General features: G+C 40.4%; 1 protein-coding gene across 1 annotated transcript in view; it reads right to left on the reverse strand.

The window, feature by feature from the left end:
* Nucleotides 1-427: 427 nt before the first annotated feature.
* The window catches only part of HS3ST5 (heparan sulfate-glucosamine 3-sulfotransferase 5), a 287392-nt gene continuing 269994 nt past the window's right edge, over nucleotides 428-17825 (reverse strand). The window contains exons 4-5 of the mRNA XM_010356849.2: nucleotides 7566-7704; nucleotides 428-3031 (exon numbers count right to left, since the gene is read on the reverse strand). Of these exons, the coding sequence (XP_010355151.1) occupies nucleotides 2098-3031; nucleotides 7566-7672 (1041 nt within the window). The 5' untranslated portion in view covers nucleotides 7673-7704 and the 3' untranslated portion in view covers nucleotides 428-2097. The remainder of the gene's footprint in view (nucleotides 3032-7565; nucleotides 7705-17825) is intronic.

Below are 17825 nucleotides of genomic sequence, written 5' to 3' on the forward strand. Positions count from 1 at the left end.
ATGGAATACCTACCTGGTCTGAGTTTTTGAAACATCAGTGTTCCAAGGGAGCATAATTTGATGGTTACTGGCACAAAATCATATTGGCTGTATAGCGGTCTAGGAATACTTCTATGAAATTAATGATAATACAGTGATTGTGTCCTTGGACACTGTATTCAAAGAGTTTATACTGATGGTTAGCAGAGAGTTGAGGCCCAGAGAAATCTGACAGCAGGATCCTTATATTGACTTCATTCATGGCTTAGGGGAGAAGTGGCTGACATTTAGACCTGAGGCTGTCACTCTAGGGTCATCCCACAGTGAGGGAGGAGCTGGCCTGCCAGCACGTGTTGGTGTCATGCCTGTTTCATGCTGAGAGAACAGCATCACTGCTAATTCAAACAATAGAGATGATTACCAAGGCAGTGGCTTGAGAAGCAATACATACCGACACCGGAGGGGAAAGGGCTATTTATTTAGAAAAGTTCACCATCAAATCACTGGACAGGATAAACAACTCATGGAGAAAATCAACACTTACTACAATCAAAGGGGAATCCATTGTAATTTGCTGGTTTCCCTAGGCACTCTCACTGTGATGTTGAACAAAACTCTTTCAAATATTTCCCACTGGATTAGCAACCGTGATTATGAGAAAAAAAAAATCCATCTTTTTGTTGTTGTTAATACCTCTTTCCACATTTTACTGAATATATGTAAGCATAATACAGTGTAACTGATGTTAGCGAGGCACCAATTTAGCATTAATTTCTCTGGATGGAAATATGAGCCATATGTTTATGTTAGTAATGGCAACACTAGGCAACTGAATCCTTTCTGAGCAAATTGATATATTTTCATCTAACAGGGAGAGTTCTGAGATCTTGTATTCATTTTGGAAGCATCAGCAGCTTTCAGTACAGAGTTTTCTAATCTTATTTTATTTAATTTCTCTACCGGTCTGACTCTGATTAGAGGTTCAAATAAAATGGTGATTCTTCTATGCCTTGATTCTGTTAAAATATTCCTTGTCTCTTGCCCTGAGCAGCAGTAACTGCAAGTAAATTAATTGTTACAAAGTTGTAGCAGAGCAGCACTAGGATTCTTTGAGGTGGCTATTATACTTGATTTCCAGATGGTTGAGGTTTTTCTTTTTTAATATACTCAACCTCACTTCATAAATACATTTTCACAAGGGTACAGAAATCCAGCAGGGAAGCACATCTTTCCAAGTGCTCTCAAATGCACATAAACAGCTTCCATTTTGGAAGCCAGCAGGGGGTATGTAAAACAAAATGAGTTAAAAAAAAATTGCACATAGAGTAATTTTAATCCATTCCATTTTTAAATACCACAATAAATTTAATTTTCACAATAAATTAAATAGCCATATTCAGTTTACAAAATAGAATTACTTAGTGTGAAACCAGTATTTACAACAATATACATTATGTACATGACATTTCTCTCTGTTGACATACAACGTGGAAGTAAAAGGACTTGACTTTCCAACGTGTGATCGACATGCTATAAGTGACACCATGGTCCATACGAGAAAACAATAGTGCAAAATCACCATAGGAACTTTGGATAATGTCAATTTTATGAGATAACACATTCTTTTAAATAATAAGAAAATAGCATTTTCTGTTTTCATGGCACCAATTCAGCATCTGAATTAAAGAGCCAGCTTTCCCTTAGGAAAAAAAAAATGCATCACTGGATCCTCTACTTCCTGAAGCTTCGCAGCCATTGGTACATTTTCACACATTTATCTTTTGGCTTAAATCTATGAAAATGGTGGGTGACAAATTCTGAATCAAAGGAAGACTAACTCTTTGAGAATAGCTGAAGTCACTTTCCCCCCATACCACCACCTCTTCTTTTTTGTAAATAGCTTAAAAGATGTGACTATGCAGACAGCATTTTTTTTTTTTTTTTGTAAATTTTCAGTAGAAAAAGAACTGATCTTATATTTGGTCACACACTGCGTATGTACAAGTATACATGGAAAAATGACGTGGATAGCTCTGCCTAGGAAAAGTGCATATTTTAATCTACAGGAGACATTGTGTGTCTCCAGGCACAACACACAGTGTTGTATGACATATTATTTCAGGGCCAGTTCAATGTCCTTCCAGTGATCTGGTAAAATTTTTGATTAAAAGGATGAAAGAATTTGCGTAATTTGGTAATGACAGAGGGGTCCACCTCTGGATGAATGCGCCCCTTGCTGCCCGCCAGGCACTTATTAAAGATAATATTAAACCGCAAGCAGTAAAACCCTCTGGTAGCATTGAAGTATAAATTGTATTGACTTATCCTTGGAGGCAGATTTAGGAACTTCTCCACGAGCTGAAGTTCTGGCAGAGGTTCTGTGATGAGGCGATCTCCATCGACGACATGAAATTGCTCAATTGGAAAGTATTTCAACCACCTTTCCAGATGTTTGGTGTAGATGCTGGTTCTTACTGCTTTATATTTTGTGTTCACTTCACATGTATTAGGGTCTATGGCCAGCTTCTCAAACTTGTAATACGTTTTGTTCTTCCTCTCCTTCCCCTCTAGCACCTGAGTATAATCAGAAATAGCTCTCGTGGTTGGCTCCCTGACAATGATCAACAACTTGATGGATGAGTTCATTTTGTAAATCCTTTCTGGAACCTCCTCCGTGATAAAATATGCTGGGCTCTTTTCAATTGTGATTTGCTGAGGGTAGGAAAAAGGCATCTTTTTCCTATACCACTCAATGCCCTTACCATAATTCTCATCATTATCAAAAAAGTGGATTTCTTGAGAAGCTTTGACCACTGCCGGATGTAGGTTCAGCATTTCAAGCAGGGCCCTTGTGCCTCCTTTCCTCACTCCAATGATAATGGCCTTGGGGAGCTGCTGGACCAGGTCATGGAGGCGAACCTGCTCCTTGGAAGCGTTGCCCTTCCGGAACTCGTGTAGCAGGCCACGCTTAAACTGCAGGGCGCGGAGTGGGAATTCAGCCTGACTGCGGGCACCACCCAGTCGACCTTCAATGGGGCAAATGGGTTGTAGCCTGCAAGCAAGACAGAGACACTTTCAGCTCATTGCAGCTAACTTCTCATTTTCCTGGTTCCCCAGTCAGACCAAGACTTTAAATGCATAAATAAAGCCACTGATTCCCAGCCTGCTGCAATCCATAATGAACATATGTTCGGGAAATTTTATTTTAAGCAACCATGTATTAAATGGAGCACACATAATTGATGAGATTTTTTTTATTAGTGCTCCTTAAAATTTTTTATTCCCCAAGCACTTAATTGACTACGGTGCGTACCTCTGTTTGCAGTACAGGATAGACAAGTGACACCAGCCGTACTAATAGCTTTTTAACAGCTCACCAGTTAAAATCATTAAGAAAAAGTGAAAGGCAGGAGATTATAATCTTCAGCTGGGAGGTGGAAGGGTAGCAGGGAGGCCATGTGTTTCACGTTTCGTGTGGTATTATTTTCTTGCAGCTCGGCAGCACTCACATGGCTCTTGAAACTCTTTGAGATATAATCTGAAAGGAGGTCCCAGTTTCCGCCCTGGGCTTTTTGCATCATCAACCTGCAAAATTCCAATCTTGGAACTTGCTGAGCTTTTCATTCTGAGACTCTCTGCCCTTGGCCTTGAGGATAGCCAGAAGATTATTATATTTCTTCTGCCTCTCTTTCTATCTAAAGAGGTCAGGATTACATTTCCACTTTGCTGAATATAGGATCAAACCCAATTGCCATCAGCAAGTGCTATATATCACCAACCACACTTGGGACCAGGCATCAACAAGACCTTGACAGGGCCAGAAACCTCAAGCCCTCATTGCCAAGCCCATTAAAATCAGGAACTCAAGCTCATAAAGGAAGGAATGCAATGGATATAGCCAGAAAGGAGGATTTTCACTTCAATATTGTCCTGAATAGTGAACGACCATCTCTGCTTTTCTCAGGGAGAAAGATGTGGTAACAGTCACAATGATAGTAGACAATGGTGACCGTTTAATTTGTCATGGCTAATATATATGGTTAGCAAATTGAGTTTCCTTTTAGGTATAGTCTGAATTGAACTGAAATTCATTATACTTTCCCTAGGTTGATCTGTGAGGGCATTTTAGCCTTCTTGGTAAAAGGAATTAATATCAGTCAAAAAGGCTGTTAAACCAATTGTTACACCTGAAAGCTTCCAATTATTCTAATAATTTGGAGTTTGCATCTCCCCCTCTGTGGCAATGAGGCTGTTGCTTGCTTTTCCCAAGAGACTGTATGGCATCTTTCTTGTTTTCTGAGATGAGAAACAACCTCAAGGTCATGCCCAGTGATATGGTTTGGCTCTGTGTTCCCACCCAAATCTCATCCGGAATTGTAATCCCCACACGTCAGAGGAAGGGCTTGATGGGACGTGACTGGATTATGGGGGTGTATTTCCCCCTTGTTTTCATGATAGTGAGTTCTCATGAGATTTGATGGTTTAAAATTGTGTGGCACCTCCCCCTGCAAGCTCTCTCTCTCTCCTGCCACCATGTAAGACGTGCCTTGCTTCTTCTTTGCCTTCTGCCATGATTGTAAGTTTTCTGAGCCTTCCCCAGCCATGCAGAACTGTGCGTCAATTAAACCTTTTTTCTTTATAAATTACCTAGTCTCGGGTATGTCTTTATAGCAGTGTGAAAACGGACTAATACACCCAACCTGTTCTGCAGAATTGAGGAGCATGGTCTTGGTCTGTGTTGTTTCAACAACTATCTATCATATTGCTTAAGGAGAAATATAAATGTATATTACTTTTCGTGATGTTTCCTTTCATGATTTTTAAAACAATTCATGCTCATTGTGGAAAGTGTGAAAATATAGAGAACTTTTTTTTTTCTTTTTTTTTGAGATGGAGTCTTGGTCTGTTGCCCAGGCTGGAGTGCAATGGCACGATCTTGGCTCACTGCAATCTCCGTCTCCTGGTTCAAGAGATTCTCCTGCCTTGGCCTCCTGAGTAGCTGGGATTACAGACATGTGCCACCATGCCCAGCTAATTTTTATATTTTTAGTAGAGATGAGGTTTCACCATGTTGACCAGGCTGGTCTTGAACTCCTGACCTTGTGATTTGCCTGCCTCGGCCTCCCAAAGTGCTGGGATTACAGGCATGAGCCACTGAGCCTGACCTAGACAGCTTTTAAAAAACAGGATTTAACCCAGTTAATAGTTTAGACAAGCATGAATTTTTACACTTGTTAATGAGATTAATGTACTAGGGCTTTAAATAGAGGATATAAAATTATCAATAGATACATAGGCAAAGATGCTTTTAATTGTGACACTGATTGGAATATTACAAGTTCATCCTTCAGTTCTTCTTGGGTTCCGGTTGAGAATTAAGCTCTAATTCCATAAGGCATCCATTGATGGATTTCTGTTCTAAGCACCTGGAATGATGTCAGTACCATCCTTGCAAGAATTGAGGAAACAGTCACTCAAATTCTCTTTTATAGGATTTAATTCTCTCATAGTACCCTGGCTGAGAGTGGCTGACATAGATAGTCTCTGCTTTGTTTGAGGTCAAATGGAATTTCCCTACTTGTAGAAAGGGTCATTTTTCTTCTTTCCTTCCTTCCTTTTTCTACCTTCTACCCAGGGAGATCACACCCTGCAGAACAGTCGCCTTTTGGACTCCCTAACTCAAGATAGGATGTAAAAATATGAGAAAATATCATATTCTTTCCCACTTCTGACAGCATAGATTCTGAGTGTGGGTCCCAGACTGAAAAATCATGTAGGTTTAGGATCGGAAGGGATGGGAGAAGTAACATCTGCCTCCCTCCCAGAAAGCAGGGTCTTCAGTTAGTGGAGGGTGGGCCTAAATAAGCCTGTGTTACCTTCAGACATAATCTCAAAGTCTCAAGTGAGAGGCTTTTAGAAAGCCCACCAAACAATTCAATTCCAAATAAAAGCTATCCCCTTAGAGACTAGAGACAGAGTTAAAAAAATGAAAAGAATCGTCAACTAAATAATAACGCATTAGTGATCATTAGATCAATTACTAAGTAAAAGATAAATGATTGGAAGCTAATTAAAGGTCAGTTGGGAAGGGCTGGATATAAAAGTTCCATTACAGAGGTAGGCCAATGGCACCACCTCAAGGCTTCTCATTAACCATCAAGTGCCACTTTAGGAAACTGCTGGAAGTCGGTGAGAAGCTCTGATTACACTTCAGGTAGGTAACAACTAGTGAGTGGGACAATTACTCAGCAATTTTGAATTGAGAAGCATCAAAGGAGTTCACTTTACCAGTCAAAATGACAGCAACTGAAGGAAAACAAGGACCACTGCTATGTTATTTCTAAATATCTAAGTGATAAGGTCTATAGATTAGCTTAAACTTTGGAAGGAAAAGAAAACTGAAAGGAAGAGATTTTCATTTTTAAGTTTGTATGTGTTTTCATTGATGGTGAGAACTGAACTCATGGAGAACATACTTCAGTCTTTCCAGTGCAAGAATTAATTTTAAAGGGCCGGCCAGGCACAGTGGTTCATGCCTGTAATCCCAGCACTTTGGGAGGCTGAGGCGGGTGGATCTCCTAAGGTCAGGAGTTCAAAACCTGCCTGGCCAACATGGTGAAACCCTGTCTCTACTAACAATACAAAATTAGCTAGGTGTGGTGGTGCATGCCTGTAATCACAGCTACTTGGGAGGCTGAGGCAGAATAGCTTGAACATGGGAGGAGGAGGTTGCAGTGAGCCGAGATTACGCCATTGCACTCTAGCCTGGGCAACAAGAGCGAAACTCCAACTCAAAAAAAACATTTTTTTTTGAAGGGCAAAAAAGGAAGCTTCACATTTCAGAAATTAACTTCTCTGTTCTTGCCCATTAGACTAGACACAGAACACACCAGAAATATTTAATGTGAAGCCAGCTGATGTTGCTGGGACTTCTGCAAGTTCAATACCTCTCAACTGTTTGTCTATTTAGAGCTAAGACCTAGCACTGTAATTTTCTCTCCATGGATTTCCCATTGCTTTCTGGGCAATTATTCTGAGCAACAACCTCCTTGTCTGGTGCATTCAGCCCCTGAAAACCAGAGCTAATTAGCATAGTTAAAACTCCCCACGCCTGCAGCCATCTTTCCAGGGCAATGGATTGCAAACTTGATGAGCTCCTTTAGAGACTCATACATAATTTTAATGCTCCTGATGGCACATTAAGTGTCCACTCATAAATTTCAAAAGGAAGATCCATAGATACATCATCACTGTTTTGCTACAGCTAGAGGTCAACACCAGATGCATGCAGACCACACTGAGCTCTAGTAAATGACAGTTTTACTGTACACAGCTTTATCTCTTCCCTGAAAACAAGTGTCAATGCACACGGAATACAAATGGTTCCTGACAGAACATCTTGGTTTGAGCAACTTGGATCTCTCTCTTTTAATGGCTCAATAAATCAAAATCAATACTGCAGTAAAGCATGTTTCCTGGGAATTTTGAGGGAGAAAAACAAGTGGATAGACTTAAAATTATGTCCTAAATAAGTTTACATCAAGACTTAAAGTCACAGGGGTATAAGCATGTGTTTCAGCACCCACCTATCCAAGCTCCCAACTCTGGCGACTAGATACAGGAGACTCCCAACCGCAAGGCTTCCCAGCACCAGGAGCTTCTGTCTCAGCCACGCCTGCTGTTTGAATAGCATGGCCCTCCATCAACCTTCAGGACTGCTGCAGCCTGCGATAGAAGGACTCATCAGCAGTCATCTCTTAGAGGCTCTGTTGGTTGTCACAGAGCTAAGCAGAGGTGGAAGACAGGTGATAAGCGACACTGCACAAAGAGCAGATCCCACACCAACTCTGATAATTGTCATGATGTAACAGGTATTTAGCAAAACTTACCTTTCTTTTCCTGGCCCATGTTATAAGATCAAATACTAACTCTTGGGGGAAAGATGCTAACTAGACAGAACTTGTTAGATAATTGTCAAAGTAAATTAAGATGCATGTAACATATAGTGTGTGTGTGTGTGTGTGTGTGTGTGTGTGTATAAAATGATTCAAAGAATATGGATAGAATGAACAACATGGCCGGGCGCGATGGCTCAAGCCTGTAATTCCAGTACTTTGGGAGGCCAAGGCAGGTGGATCACCTGAGGTCAGGAGTTCAAGACCAGCCTGGTTAAGATGGTGAAACCTCATCTCTACCAAAAATGCAAAAATTAGCTGGGCGCAGTGGTGGGCACCTGTAATCCCAGCTGCTAGGGAGGCTGAGTCAGGAGAATCGCTTGAACCCGGGAGGCGGAGGTTGCAGTGAGCCGAGATCATGCCACTCCACTCTGGCCTGGGTGACAGAGAAGACCTGTCTCAAAAAAGAAAAAAAATAAAAGAGCAACTTGAGGCTTACCAGCAGGGCAATCATAAACTCAAGGTTCTGCTTCAGAATAACAAGGTGAATTTGAAATCCCAGTTCATAAGTTATCATTTTGAGCATAGCAATGACATATTTTAATTACGTATGTTTTTGTTTTGTTTTAGTTATGAGTAGAAGGGGGTGAAATCAAAGTGATACTTACTGAAGTTATCAGTGGTAAGTATCAGAATGTCACATGTTTGAGGACAATGGCCTTGGGGAACTTGATGCTTCCCTCCATGTCCTCTGCCCAGTCCTGGGTTCTGAAACATGTTCAGACTAGATGCTTTTGCTATGTGACCTCCCCTGGCTGTCAATGAATTTAGACAGGTTTGGTGATATTGGTCTCACTCTTAGATCATGAAAGAAGCTTACCTGGAAGCTCTGTTCTCATATACCTGAAATAAGGCCAGCTGAGGAGTCTAGGGCTTTACTAGTGCTGTTATTAAATTTTGGGGGAAAATGTAAACTCCCAAATCAGCCTTTCTTATTAAAAATAAATCCAATCTCCCTTTCAAGATAAGATTGTTTGCCTCTTATTGAAACTCCAAATAGTAACCCAAGAAGGAAGCTATATAGATAGAAATGAGTCATGGTTAGAAATTGTTTTGCTGCAATGATATCTCTGTATTGCTGTGTGAAGATTTTCCTTGTGCAAAAGGGATATACTAGGATTGAATGATTGATCTATTCATTCATTCATCGAGAAATCACTGAATTCCCAAAGCATTTTCCACTATTACACTAGGTTTATAGGAGATTCCAAAACAGATCCCTAAAGAGTTTTAGTCCTTAGAAAACTGATAATGTGATTAGGGAATCAGGAAACAACCAGAGAACAATCATGACCATGTATGAATAAGTGTTGGAAAAAGAAAATTCAGGAAAAGGTCAGAGAACGTGGGCATGGTAAAATTTTTTTGTGTATGTGGAATGTACTACGTGAATTGCTGAGGAGACGGTAGGAGGGCATCCTGAGAGGGAGAGATAAGACCAGTACTCATCCAACACATAGTTGACAAATACTTATGGAACATGTCTTATGTGCTAGATTCTGTACTGGGTACTATGGAGAATAGTGGCCGAATAAATAGACACGTTCTTGTCCTGTGGGAGTCCACAGTCTAGTGGAGAAGACAGGCATTAAGCCTACATACAGGATTCATGCATACTTACAAATTGTATTCAGTATGACAAAGGAAAGTTACAGGACCTAGTGAGAAAGAATAATAGGAAGAACCTACTTCAGTGCTTCCTGAAGAAGTAACACTTGGGGTGACACCTGGAGGAGGAGAAGCAAGGAGGCACGAGCGAGCAGAGGAACCAGCTCACATGAGGGATTGAGGAGGGAAAATGCTTGGCTTGTTTAAGAAGTGAAGGCAGGAAGGTGCGGCTGGAAAAAGGTAGAGGGAAAGAGAGAAAAGACTAAGAGCATAAGCAAAGAGAGAGCAAAGACAGGTAGGCTGGGTGAGCCTGTGGTTTTGGTGTAGCAGAGGTTGCCTTGTGTGTAGATAAAATGGGGAAGACAAAGAGAGTGAGGTTTCTTGAGGCTCACTGTGTAGCAAGGACATCGTCCAGGTGGTATTTCAGGAAATTCTCAAAAAGCCTATAAAGTAGATGGAGTTATTTCCATTTCATAGGTCAAGTGAAGCTCACGATTTTCTCCAACTTGCCTGTGATCACACAACTGACAGATAATGTGAAGACAAAGACAATTACCTACGTAATGTGATTCAGAGCTCCACTGAAAGAACCAATCTCCTGTCTACAGGTTGATGTCTGAAGTCCTCAGTTAGACCCACGTGCTTTGGGCTCTGATCTTTGTTGAAATGCAAATACTGCAGCAAGTTGCAGAACAGGGTGGCAGAAAGAAAACTGTGTTCAAGTCCCCCAATTAAATACTTCCCTTAGTAGCCCTACGGTTTTGAGGTTGGATTCTCTGGGGTTTCCTTTTCTTATCTGCAATATGAGGACCACCTCTGGTGTCCCCATTCCATACTGCTGTAGGAAGAATGAAATGAGGTTTCTGCAAGTGGCATTACTATACAAAGGTTTATTAGCTTGCCAGACTAATGCAAAGAACTATGTGTCATCTGTTTCTTAGCATGAATGAATTTAGTGTGCATTCACAGATGAGGAGTGTGAGGGAATAAAGCTTGTCTGTGGCTGAGCTGCAAAGGGAAGGGATGGGAAAGACAAAGGAAAAATGTGCTTGCCCCGTGACCCTTGCAAGGGTCTCCAGCCTCATACAGGGGGCCAATTCAGAGGAAGGCTAGGGAAGTTATCAACCTCCGCTGCTATTTAAACATAATGCCCACACCCTCCTGCTTAAAACTATACTGCACAATGCTTCGTCCACTTTCACCAGCTCCTTGGTCCACCTATCTATTTTTAGCTCCAGTCCACCCATTCTTTAAGGTCTGGGCTATATCACAGTTCCTCTGGGAAGCCTTCTCCAGCTTCCAGTCCAGGATCATCACCCACCTCCACTAACTCTTGTTCTTGCAGTCAGAACCACAGTTAGGCATTTCATTGTGCATGAGTGTTTGATTAGTGTTAGCTGCTTCTTGGTGTGTATCATCATCATCTCCTAGCAATGGGCTAAACCTACTGACTGACTCAGAAGCACTAGAAAGCTTACGGAAAGGTACTAAGCCCAGAATCTGCTTTGCTGCACAGGCCAGTGATTCTCTATGGTAAGTCTGCAGAGCCTTTAAAACACACACACTTGCTACCACCCTCAGATATTCTGATTCAACGAGTGTGAATTAATTTTGTATTTATAAAACTAGAACAGGCTGGGTGTGGTGGCTCACGCCTGTAATCCCAACACTTTGGGAGGCCAAGGCGGGTGGATCACCAGCTTGGACAACATGGTGAAACCCCATCTCTACAAAAATACAAAAATTAGCCAGGCATGATGGCGGGTGCCTGTAATTCCAGCTACTCTGGAGGCTGAGGCAGGAGAATCACTTGAACCTGGGAGGTGGAGGTTGTAGTGAGCCGAGATCACGCCACTGCACTCCAGCCTGTGTGACAGAGCATGGCTCCGTCTCAAAAACAAAAACAAAAACAAAAATAAAAAAAAACACAAAAAAAGTAGAATAAAGTAATAAAGCTTATCGTTTTCTACCATCTTTTGTATCTTCAGCCACCAAGGTCAGTAAAAATTATTTCTCCTTAATTTCTTCTTGCTTTGTGCCGTGTAGGCACTTTGTGCCTCCCTTGTTCCTTAATATTTTGGTATGCTCTCCTCGTTCATCTCCCATGGCCCTGCATAGTACTATTAATCTTCCTAACATAAGTTATTTTGTCCCTCATCTATTTTTGGTTGTTCACTGGATCAAGTTCAATCGCTTCCTCTTGAAAGTCTGTGCCCTTCCTTCTGAGGTCCCAGTGTAGACAGTCAGCTTCTCACCCTCTTAAGTCACTCACTCCAGCCTCTGAGCCTGTCAGGTCAGTCCCTGCACTGTTCCCCATACGCCTTTTCTCTTATCTCTGTGCAATCATCAGCTTCCTTGCTGACCTGGGATATCTTTCCTATGTCTCCTCCTTCGAGACTTCCGGATCTTACTGGTGTCTTCCTAGGAAGTGATCTTGATCTCGGTGGATGTGGAATTTAGGGGAAAAATCCCAATACACATTCCTTTGGTGGGTAGAAATGGGTCATGTCCATTGTATAAATAATTACAGGACCAAAGGATAATAGTTGGGCTCGGGAATAAAACTTCCAAGGCTTTTGCATGTAGGGGTGAGTGAAATTATAAAATGACCTAATCGTTAAACTGCTCAAGTTTAGCAGACAGGAAAAAGAAGAAAAACATGACAGAATGTGAAGCCTGCTGAAGAAGTAGTGCAAGATTTAGGAAACTATGATGAAAAAACTATCAGCATCCAATTACAATGCACAGGTCATCTGGTATATACTAGGCTATAAATCCAGTTTTTACCATAGAGGTTTTGCTCTGTGGGATTAGATACTACTGCCAGCCTAGCTTCTCTGTGCCTGAGATGCCTTAAATATGCCTGCTGAGGTTTTTTTCCTCTTCAGGAGACATGATTTCTCCAGCATTTTGTTCACAAGACTGGTCTGGCTCCCTACACCGTCCCCTCTGGTTACGGCAGGCCCAGTATGCATTGCAAGGTACATTCCTATCTACTGTGACACTGAGAACTAATATTTTTACTGAAGATCTCAATTAATATGAGTGAGCCACTCATGGTGAAGTGGAAAGACCACTAGATTGGGAGTCAAAAGACCTTGGGTCACATTTTGGTTTGGTTTTATAATGGAAATTTTCTGAGTTTTGCTTTCCTCATCCATAAAATTATGATAACAATGTCTGTCTCACAGCATTCTTAAAATGTGAGCACTGAGTAAAACAGTAGGATAGAACTTGTGAACATTTGTGCATTGTGCAAAAATGAAGCATAATTAATAGCTTCAGGAGGCAGATTAATTATTGCAAGGCATTTTACAGAGAAAAATAAAGTAAATGCAGTTTTCATAAATAGTATACTTGAATTACGAAAAATAGTATTTTTAAGTATAAATAACTTTTAATGGAAATTCTTGTTAAGAATTAGAATGCTAATGCTGTATTTTTTGGTTCAAAGCAAGATGGTACATGAATACACACACACACAGTCAATATTTCTCTTTCAGCTCTTCTTAAGCTGAAATCTCTTGGAATTGTTGAGAAATGAGGAGGCCAAGCCAGAAGTTTCTATTGAGGCTGTCCAGCAGATAGAAAGTGAAATCTCATTCTGTTTTGTAACCAGTCTCAAACTACGTTCTAAGAGACAATATCATAACAGCTCTGAATAAAACTTCCCCAGGGAAAACCAAAGATATCTGGTTAATTTAACTCCGAAAACGCCTCTTTGGTTTTCTATAACATTATAAAGCATTTGAATCTGCCAGGATGGTGTCTTAAAAGCTGGAGATTGTTGCTTTTGGTCTAGGAATATAAGACAAAGAGAAGGCACACCATTCGATCCTTATGGACAATGCTGTTAAATGTTAACTGCTTCTCCAACCCTCAAATCCCATTCCTTTAGCTATGCCAGCTTTAATGGGTATTTTAATAACCTTTCCTCAAAGCAGTTATACTGGTAATGGGAAATTTATATAAAGTTTTTAAAAAAGTTTATTATTTCTTTTTATATAAAAAGTGGTTGAAGTCCTACAGTGACATTTAAGCTCCTCCTATCTCCAGTTTTTAATCTCTCAGTGTCTTTCATTTCGCCTGCCAAGAACGGCACAATTAGTTTCTTCAGACTCCTAAAGCTTTAACAGACACGGTATCTTGGCTGAACAAAGCAGAGTATCTAAATAACAGAGTATGTGGCCAGAAACGACAAATTGTAGAGACATCTGGCGGTTTCTCTAAAGCAGCACTAAGCAAAGAAAGAAATGAGTCCCCAGATGAAACAAAGAAATAAGGAGATTCAAAAATAATAATAATAAAGATGTATTCAAGTGCTGCTCAAAGGTTTGTAGGCATGGTTACCACAAGCCCTTGGTACCAGTAAAAACAGTAAGAGGAACAATAGCAGCAAAGTTCATTAAAAACGACTGAACTTATACAGCAGAATTATTCCAAGGAAATCATAACCCTCTTTTGAGTATTAGTTCATTTATCCTGGGCAACAGCCTTATGAGGTGGACAGGAACTACATTTATTGAACACTAGGGTCTGTGTTACTTTCTTTTACATTTATTATCTCATATGATACAACAGACCTCTGTAATATTATCTTTTTTTTTTTGTTTTATGGAAACTGAGCAGAGACATGAGTAGATTTTTTTTACCCAAGAGCTGTGGCTGGTAAATGCAGAAAGAGGATTTAAATTCAGAATTATCTGACCCCAAAGAACATGACCCTATGATTGCAGCACTAGTCACAGAGTTTGGATACTTACATGGGAGAATTTTTTTTTCTTTTTTTTTTGACAGAGTCTCGCTCTGTCGTCAGGCTGGATTGCAGTGGCACGATTTCGGCTCGCTGCGACTTCTGCCTCCTGGGTTCAAGCAATTCTCCTGCCTCAGCCTCCCGAGTAGCTGGGACTACAGGCGCTCACCGCTATGCCTGGCTAATTTTTTTTTTTTTTTTTGTATTTTAGTAGAGACAGGGGTTCACCATTTGCCCAGGCTGGTCTCAAACTCCTGAGTTCAGGCAATCCACCAGGCTCAGTCTCCCAAAGTGCTAGGATTACAGGTATGAGCCACCACACCCGGCCCGTGGGAGACTTTTTAAAAAATAATAATTTCAATAGTTTTGGGGATACAGATGGTTATATGTTATCTTGTTATATGGATAAATCTTCTGGTGGAGATTTCTGAGATTTTAGGGCACTTGATATGTGAGCAGTGTACACTGTTCCCAATATGTAGTCTTTTATCCCTCATCCCCCTCCCTACCTTACCCTGGCCCAGTCCCCAAAGTCCATTCTATCACTCTTATGTCTTTGTGCCCTCACAGCTTAGCTTCTGGGAGATTCTTAATAAATATTTGTTCACTGACTGACAGCAAACAAAAAACACTTAACTCCACCCAAATTACCTGCCACTGAACCTTGAGTTAGAGGATGGGGAGACGGAAAAAAAAAAAAAAAAGAGGAAAAATGTTTCCATAAAAGTCCAGGTAAAAGGGACCATTTAGGTTGTTTGAACCTGATGAAAGCAGGGAGAAAATACTAATAAGTAATGACAGTAGCAATTATAATGAAAGGTCATGTTTCCATAATTTACCAAGGGTTTTTCATATTCACCAAGCCACTTATAATTAAAACTGACCAGAATCATGCATACCTCACTTTTTCTCTCCATGACTCAACAACTATCTCTTAGAAAGATTTATAGTAGATGATCAAAATACCAGTAGGATTAGCTGCCACTTGTCACAGACTCAGATTCTTATGTGCTGGTCTTTGTAAGATCTTGATTAAATCTGTCTTTGCCCTCCCATTATCACTCAATCCCTACACACCCCTTCCCATAGCACTTCCTCTCAATATCTCAGTGAATGGCTCCCATCTGCCCCTCACCCATGCCAAAACCCAAGACCAGAAGTTGTCATTCTGGTCTCCACCCTGTCCCCATGTCCAATCAGCCAGTAAGATGCTACCTCCAGTACTGTTAGAATCCACCTGATTTCTGTCATCACTTGGGACAGACTTGGTTCAGGCCACTGTGTCTTTTAGACTACCTTATGAGCTGCCAAGTGGTATCCCTACTATCAGTTTTGTTCCTTCCTCAATTTATTCTTCATACTGATGTCAGAGTAATCTTTCTCAGTGGAAACTGGATCACATCATCTCCAGGCTTAATACCCTTTCATAGATGCCTATCATCCACAAGACCCCTTACTCCTTTCCACTGTAACTCCACATACCCCACCCAAAGCTTACATATACAAACTGCAATACACAGAACAACTTGCAGTTCTTTTGAATAAGCCATGGTCAGTTTTGCTTCAGGGCCTTTCTTCATAAGATTTCCATTGCTTGAAAACACCAACTCTGTGCTCTGTTGATCAGTTCTGTCAAATGGGATACCAATAACCTGCCCCACAGCACTGCTCTGAGGAGTAAATGGGCATGTGTTGTTTGGCTTATAGTATAAATGATAGACACGTCAACGGATGCTTGCTGTCCCTCCCAGGCCTTGGTTTAATTTCTATGTTTTAGATCTTAGGTTCTCACTGCTCTTAGGTTCCTTGGGAAAGTCTTTCTTCATCACTTAGGGCTGGTTTAGATGTTCTTCCTATATGGCACCACAGCAGTCTCTACTTAATTCTATTTAAGCCATATTGTAATTGTCTGTTTACCTGTGTGTAACTCTAACTAGATCAAATTCTGTGAGATTAAGAAGTATGTGTTGTGCATTACTGAGTTATCTCCAGCATTTAGAGTCATTGATACTCAGTAAATGATTGCTGTAATCCAATCAGTTAGATGAAATGAACTTTGAATGTCCTAAGATTATGGCATCTGGATACCACATCTCTTTAGATACCACTACTTTGTCTTTGTATACTACTTAGCATGTTTGCCAAGTGCTATCTGTGTATAAATGACCTTAGTTTTTCTATCTTTTTATTTTGAAAAAATTGAATACTCATATATCCTTTGCCTAGATTCACTGACTGTTAAGGTTTTGCCGTATCTGTTTTATTTGCCTCTATACAAACACATATTACTTTTATGGAACCATTAAAAATAAGTGGCAGATCTCAGCATTGCAGCATGTGAGAAGCCCCCACCTGACACATACATGTTGCCCTGTGATAGAAGTGGGGCAGTGGGCATCCTTGTCTCAAAGCCTAGGGAGGTGAAATGACCTGCTTAAAGCTTCAAACTGCTTAGTCTGGGGTTGTAAATAATTATATTAGGGCTTTCTACATTGCACCACTCTGCCTCTCTATGAAGTTCATGCAAAGTTGAAAATATTGCAGATTTTATTGGTAGAAATAAATGTATCCCTCATCTCTGTCTAAACTTTCAATCTGCAAATTCTGAGTTGAGTGTTTAAAAAGAAAAAAACCTTTGGCAGGGTGGTGACAAAAAATACTCTTAGGAGATTCTTGTCTTGTCTCCTATTACACTATTCTGAATTCCTTTTAAGAAAGAAAAAAATAGAAAAAGCTCTTTTTATATTTTAACACAGATGGTAGAGTCATGTGGTGATGCCCATCCACTGGCACGCTACAGCTGGCTCCTACTTTGCAAGCCAGTTGTTAAACTCATTATTAAAAATTAAAATTGTATTATATAACTTTATAATTAAGTAAAGCAAAGGTAATAAATTTGAAAAACTCCTTATTTCCTAATTATCTTACTCCATTTTACTATTATCTATGGTCTTGAGGTTAAGTCTGTTGCATCTGTACAATGGAATACTACACATCTCCTCCCAATTTCACATTTAGTGAATTCATCTTAGTAGCTTAAGATTTCATATTCAATCAATTCATCTTGGTAGCTTAAAATTGGCAATGAAGTGGACAGGAAGAATCAATATTGTGAAAATGGCCATACTGCCCAAGGTGATTTATAGATTCAATGCTATCCCTATCAAGCTACCAATGACTTTCTTCACAGAATTGGAAAAAACTACTGTCAATTTTATATGGAACCAAAAAAGAGCCCACATAGCCAAGAAAATCCTAAGTAAAAAAAACAAAGCTGGAGGCATCATGCTACCTGACTTCAAACTATACTACAAGGCTAGAGTAACCAAAACAGCATGGTACTAGTGCCGAAACAGATATACAGACTAATGGAACAGAACAGAGGCCTCAGAAATAATGCCACACATCTACAACCATCTGAGCTTTGACAAACCTGACAAAAACAAGAAATGGGGAAAGGATTCCCTATTTAATAAATGGTGCTGGGAAAACTGGCTAGCCATATGTAGACAGCTGAAACTGGATCCCTT

This window comes from Rhinopithecus roxellana, chromosome 4 (assembly GCF_007565055.1).
Source record: "Rhinopithecus roxellana isolate Shanxi Qingling chromosome 4, ASM756505v1, whole genome shotgun sequence".
Classification (NCBI taxonomy): domain Eukaryota; kingdom Metazoa; phylum Chordata; class Mammalia; order Primates; family Cercopithecidae; genus Rhinopithecus; species Rhinopithecus roxellana.